Below are 6207 nucleotides of genomic sequence, written 5' to 3'. Positions count from 1 at the left end.
ACTTGAGCGTCGGAGGGGTTTCCGCCGGATCAACCCCCGGCTTAGATTACGTGTTTTCTGTTCGCAGGATCCTAGAGTAAATTAAAGTTCTCAGGACTATCTAGCTCGTGAGCACGTGACCTACTTTGCTCTCCCAGCTTCAACACACTAGGTGATCTATTTCTTACATCATCATAATGGCGCCGTCTGTGGGAATGCAAACCAGATCACGTAGCCAGCAAGATCCTCCTGAGTCCACTCGGAGAGAGAATGACACAGCTAACAACCTCCCAGTTCGAGGAGGCTCTGGCTTGCCACCTCCTCCACGTGCTCCGGATCCACCACGCGAGGTTCACGTGATTCCCCCTCGAAACCCACCACTCGCCGATCCTCCACTACAGGCTCCACCTCTACCTGCTTCCCGAACGGTTCAGATAACCGAGGAGGCACTCCAACGAATGATAACAGAAGCTTCCACTCGCGCCGCCACTGATGCGGTGGCGCAATACATTGCCACGATGGCAGCAAACGCTCCCCCCGTGATCCCAGCTAATGCTCCACCCGCAATGCCACCTAGGGTACAGCAACCGGCCCAGAACAATGACGATCGGATAAGTGTATCCTCATCCACCTCAGATCCAAGATCCCGGATGCAGCTATCTACCAATCACAGGGAGCCACAACCCAGACAACAACGCCACCATTCACTCCAACGGGGTGATGCATCTCTACGAAGAGCTCATATCTTTAATGAATGGGAAGACGAGATAATTAGTAGAGTATCTCGCCAAAACCAGTTCCCCAGATTGAACAACCCAATTGACGGAAGAGCGCCAGTCCCAACAAGGCGCAGTCCTTTCACCCTGAACATCCTCAACGAGGTATTAGCTCAAGGAGTGAAAGTATCAGGCTTACCTCAGTTCGAAGGAACTACTTACCCGCAGGAACACATAGAGAAGTTCCACGCTATGGCAGATTTATATGGCCCAACAGATGCAGCAATGTGCAAGATGTTCCGCACCACTCTCTCCAAGAGAGCCATGAATTGGTTCAATGCTCTGCCCACATGATCAATTGACACTTTCGCTCAGTTATCATTGCGCTTCACCAACCAATTTGCCATCAATAAGCAATATGCTAAAACTCCAGCACATCTCTTCTCTATCGTACAGAGAGACAATGAAACACTCCGCAACTACATCAGGCGTTTCGTGGAGGCTGTTCATGAAGTTCCCAGTGTAGGACAAGATATGCTCTCAGGGATTATGCAGCAAAACCTGAAGTCGGGTAGGTTCAAAGAATCTATCGCAGGAAGACCTCCTGGCAACTTAGATGAGCTGTTAAATCGAGCTGAAAAATACATACGCATAGAGGAAGCTTCTGCCAATGCTCCTCCCAAGAGGAAGAGAGAAGATGACTGCCCGGATATTAGGAGACGAGATGATCGACGCCCTCCACCCCCGCCTCAAGGCCAATCATCTTCAACTTATAATCGATTCACTCCACTCAATACTCGCCTCACTGAAATACTTCATGTGATTGAACAAAAAGGTCTGGCAGAGCCTCCACGCCCAATGCAACCCAATGCGAAACGAGAAAAATCGGATCGCTATTGTCGATTCCACAAAGATAAAGGGCATACTACCGAGGAATGTGCGCAACTCAAATTGGCGATTGAGAGGTTGATCAAGCAAGGCCACTTGAGCGAATACATTGATAAGCCTCGAAATAAGCGCCGCGATGATCTTCCACGCCGAGATAACAATAGAGATCAACAGCAACGACGAGAGGAGGGGGGTCATCGGCGCGACCCAGATAACAATGATAACCAACCCACCCGAGGAATCATCTCTTTTATCTCCGGAGGACCGGCAGGTGGTGACTCACAAAATGCGAGACGCGCCCTCGCTCGATCAGCACGTATGAATCAAGAACATGCTTCTCCATCCGCATCCGTCTATCAAATACGAAGACCTGATCATGGCATAGTCTTCAACTCCTCGGACCTTGAAGGTCCAGATGAAGATCATGTCGATGCGTTAGTGATAACAGCAACGGTGGCCAACTTCATAGTTAAAAAGATATTAGTGGACGGTGGGAGCTCAGCCGACATTATGTATCTCCACACATTCAAGCAGCTAGGCATAGATAACGCACGGTTCAGTCCCATCACTACACCACTGAAAGGATTCACGGGAGAAGGTGTTTTATCCATGGGGGAAGTAGAGTTACCCATCTCCTTAGGGGAAGATCCTTGTCGAGTAACGAAAATGATAAAATTCCTTATCGTCGACAAACCATCCCCTTATAACATCATCGTGGGAAGGCCCGCGATCCATACATTCAAGTCTGTACCTACCACCAAAAGTGGAAATTCCCCACTCCTTATGGAATGGGAGAGGTACTTGGAGATAGGCGTCTCGCTCGAGAATGTTATGCAAGAGCTCTACGTGAGCCATCTAAGAGACCTATTCCTTTAGGGAAAGGAGACGACACCCCGAGACAAGATAAGCGAAAATGGGTCAACGCAGTCATCGAAGCTGATAAAGAAATCCTAATCAGCGTACCCGACGACACCGCCAAGCTAGCCGCGGTTGAAGAGCTCAAATCAGTAGAACTCATACCCGGAGATAATTCTAAGCTTCTCCGCATTGGCTCTGATCTAGATCAAGAAGTGGAGAATCAGCTAGTTAACTTCCTTAGGCACAATGAAGACGTATTTGCTTGGAAAGCTCAAGATCTAACGGGAATTCCTCCGAAAGTAGCATTGCATCGACTAAACGTTGACAAAAGATTGAAACCGGTCAAGCAACGTAAAAGGACTTTCGGTCCTGAGCGCAACAAACATATCAAAAAGGAAGTGGCAAAACTCTTAGATGCAGGCCACATTAGATCGGTTCAGTATCCCGAGTGGTTATCCAATGTGGTATTAGTACCTAAACCCGGAGGCAAGTGGAGGCTATGTGTAGACTTCACCGACCTCAACAAGGCATGCCCGAAGGATCCATTTCCCTTACCAAGGATCGACCAACTCATAGACTCAACCTCAGGGTGCGAACTTCTCAGCTTCCTTGATGCATATCAAGGATACAACCAAATATTGCTCGCCCCAAAAGATCAAGAGAGAGCTAGTTTCGTTACTGACCAAGGCATCTACTGCTATCGAGTTATGCCGTTCGGTCTCAAGAATGCAGGAGCTACTTACCAACGCCTGGTGAACACGATGTTCGCGGACTTGATTGGTAAGAACATGGAAGTGTACATTGATGACATGCTTGTCAAGAGTATTAAAGTCGCGGATCACCTAACCGATTTAAGTCAATGCTTCTCCATCTTACGTAAATACAAGATGAAGCTCAATCCCCTAAAATTTCTTTTGGAGTTCGAGGCGGAAAATTCTTAGGGTATATGATATCACAACGGGGAATTGAAGCCAACCCAGCAAAGATTGAAGCTATCACCTCCATGGCCCCTCCCACATCGATAAAGAAGGTCCAACAACTTAACGGTTGCTTGGCAGCCCTAAACCGATTTATATCTCGATCAGCTGATAAGGGCCTTCCTTTCTTCAAGGTACTAAGAGGTGGGAAAAAAATTGAGTGGAATGAGGACAGCCAAAGAGCTTTCACAGAATTGAAAGCATATATCACTTCCCCACCTCTACTAACGAAGCCCCAACCAGGAGATACTCTCTTCCTCTATTTGGCTATTTCTGCTGATGCCATTAGCGCAGTGCTCATTCGGGATGGTGAAAAGGGTCACCAACCAATATATTACATAAGCCGAGCTCTCCAAGGCCCAGAGCACCGTTACACCAATATGGAGAAACTTGCTCTCGCGCTCATCAATGCAACCAGAAAGTTACTGTCCGTACTTCCAATCGCACCAAGTGATAGTTCTCACCAACTATCCCCTTAAACAAATATTGAGAAGTCCCGAAACTTCCGGACGATTAGCTAAATGGGCTATAGAGCTAAGTGAATATGGGGTTGAATTCAGACCACGCCTAGCCATCAAAGCTCAAATCCTGGCAGACTTTGTAGTAGAGATGACTACATCGGAGGAGAGCACCTCCATACCCACTTGGACCATCAATGTCGATGGATCATCCACCGCTACAGGAGGAGGCGCGGGTATTGTATTAACAAGCCCAGATGGCGATGAATTAGAGTATGCTCAACGGTTTGATTTCAAAGCCTCCAATAACGAAGCCGAATATGAAGCTTTGGTCGCTGGTATCCGCCTCGCTTTAGCAGCGGGAGCTCGCAAACTCATAATACACAGCGATTCCCAGTTAGTAGTCAACCAAGTCCTTGGGACCTACGAAGCCAAGGAAGAATCCATGGCAAAGTACCTCGCTCTTGCGCATACCCTCCTCTCAAAATTGGACAGCTATGAGATAAAACAAGTACCACGAGCCAACAATAGTGATGCAGACAAGTTGGCTAGACTTGGAAGTTCCATGGCAAGCATTGGAAGCCGGAAAATCACCCTCCTCACGGCTTCCCAACCAGAAATAGCCTCCACCGACGGAGTGAATTGCGCTGAAGAGAGCGAACCGTGTTGGATCACCCCCATCGCAAACTATCTCAAAAGCGGGGAACTTCCGACTGACATCGCCCAAGCGAAGAAAATAAAGGTAAGGGCGGCTCGTTTTCTAATGATAGGTGAAGATCTCTACAAGCGAGGGTTCTCCTTCCCCTATCTTAAATGCCTTAACCCATCAGCAGCAGACTATGTGCTTCGGGAAGTACATGAAGGCATTTGTGGTAATCATTTAAGTGGAAGAAACTTAGCTCTCAAAATATTGAGACAAGGTTACTATTGGCCCACCATGCATGAAGATGCGAAAAGACTAGTGCAGAGATGCAAGCCTTGCCAAGAACACGCTAACATCCTTCATCTCCCAGCAGCACCGATGCAACCGATTGACAGTCCCATACCTTTCGCTCAATGGGGAGTTGACTTGGTCGGTCCTTTTCCACCAGCAACAGGAGGGCGCAAGTTCCTCATTGTAGCTGTAGATTACTTCACCAAGTGGGTAGAAGCGGAACCTTTAGCTCGCATTCGCGAAGAAGATGTCATCCAATTCCTTTGGAAGAACATCGTGTGCCGCTTCGGCATCCCCCGTTCCATTATTTCGGACAATGGAACACAATTTTGTGGAGACAAAGTCAAGAGTTGGTGTCTTGGCTTATCTATTAAGCAATTCTTCACTTCGGTTGCAAACCCCCAAGCAAATGGTCAAACTGAAGTAACCAATCGCACGATACTTCAACATCTCAAGACAAGGCTTGGAAGTGCCAAGGGAAAGTGGGTTGAAGAATTACCCAATGCTCTGTGGGCATATCGAACAACCCCACGAACAGCAACAGGAGAATCTCCATTTAACCTAGCTTTTGGAACAGAGGCTGTAGCACCCGTCGAGATTGGCGAACCCTCTTGGAGAGTCATCAATTATTCACCAGAGGCAAATGAAGAAGCAATGAGAGCTAACCTCGATCTCGTCGACGAACTAAGAGAGATTGCATCCATCAGACATCAAATGTACAAGAGTCGCATGGCGAAAGTTTATAACTCCAAAGTCCGCCCTCGCTCTTTCCAAGTAGGAGATTTAGTTCTCCGCAAAGCCGAAGCCTCACGCCCAATCGGTAAACTCGACCCGAAGTGGGAAGGACCATATAAAATCACACAAGTGGTCAACAATGGAGCATATCATCTCGAGAACCTCGACGGACGCCCTATACCCAGAACCTGGAATATAGGAAATCTCAAAAGGTTCTACGCTTGAGGTATACATCCACCTTAAATAAAATTTGTTTATGTTTGCATCTACATTTTCCTCGTATGAAAGTCGCTTAGAAACAGCAACCCTTGCAGGCTTCACAACCTTCCACGTCTCTCTTCTTGCAAGAATGTCTCTAAAAGCCCAAGAATGGGCTCCATAACGAGGTGTGTAAACATCCCTCCCAAACTGGGGGGCTATTGATATTATCTACACCAGCATTCCATAACGCGTCTCATCATTTTCGTACAGATTGAGATTCAATTACGAAAGGGTGCCGACCACCCACCACTCGCCCAAAGAGAGAAGATACTCCGTACTACCTCACAAAGGGTAACACCACTTTTTACTAAGTCATATCACAAACACATTAGTGGATCTCTATACTAAACAATTATGCTATCTTCTTTGACAGGCAGGGTCGCGCAGCAATTCACCACAAC

General features: G+C 47.4%; 1 protein-coding gene across 1 annotated transcript; it reads left to right on the top strand.

The window, feature by feature from the left end:
• Positions 1-437: 437 nt before the first annotated feature.
• LOC148772604 (uncharacterized) lies at positions 438-3382 on the top strand. The gene is made up of 3 exons (XM_088820551.1): positions 438-950; positions 1071-2240; positions 2306-3382. Exons 1-3 carry the CDS (start codon positions 438-440, stop codon positions 3380-3382), a joined length of 2760 nt encoding a protein of 919 aa, XP_088676677.1.
• The last annotated feature ends 2825 nt before the right edge of the window (positions 3383-6207 follow it).

This window comes from Erythranthe guttata, chromosome 1 (assembly GCF_056151865.1).
Source record: "Erythranthe guttata isolate IM_541 chromosome 1, IM_541, whole genome shotgun sequence".
Classification (NCBI taxonomy): Eukaryota; Viridiplantae; Streptophyta; class Magnoliopsida; order Lamiales; family Phrymaceae; genus Erythranthe; species Erythranthe guttata.
Note: the sequence above shows the minus strand (reverse complement) of the source record. Positions and strands in the feature narration are given on the sequence as shown.

Excerpts from the sequence above, each read along its gene's own strand:
- LOC148772604 (XM_088820551.1), top strand. The coding sequence starts at position 438 with ATGATAACAGAAGCTTCCACTCGCGCCGCCACTGATGCGGTGGCGCAA. Across the intron at positions 951-1,070 it reads TAGAGAAGTTCCACGCTATG|TTATCATTGCGCTTCACCAA; the intron begins GCAGATTTATAT and ends ACTTTCGCTCAG. Across the intron at positions 2,241-2,305 it reads TAGGGGAAGATCCTTGTCGA|GCCCGCGATCCATACATTCA; the intron begins GTAACGAAAATG and ends CATCGTGGGAAG.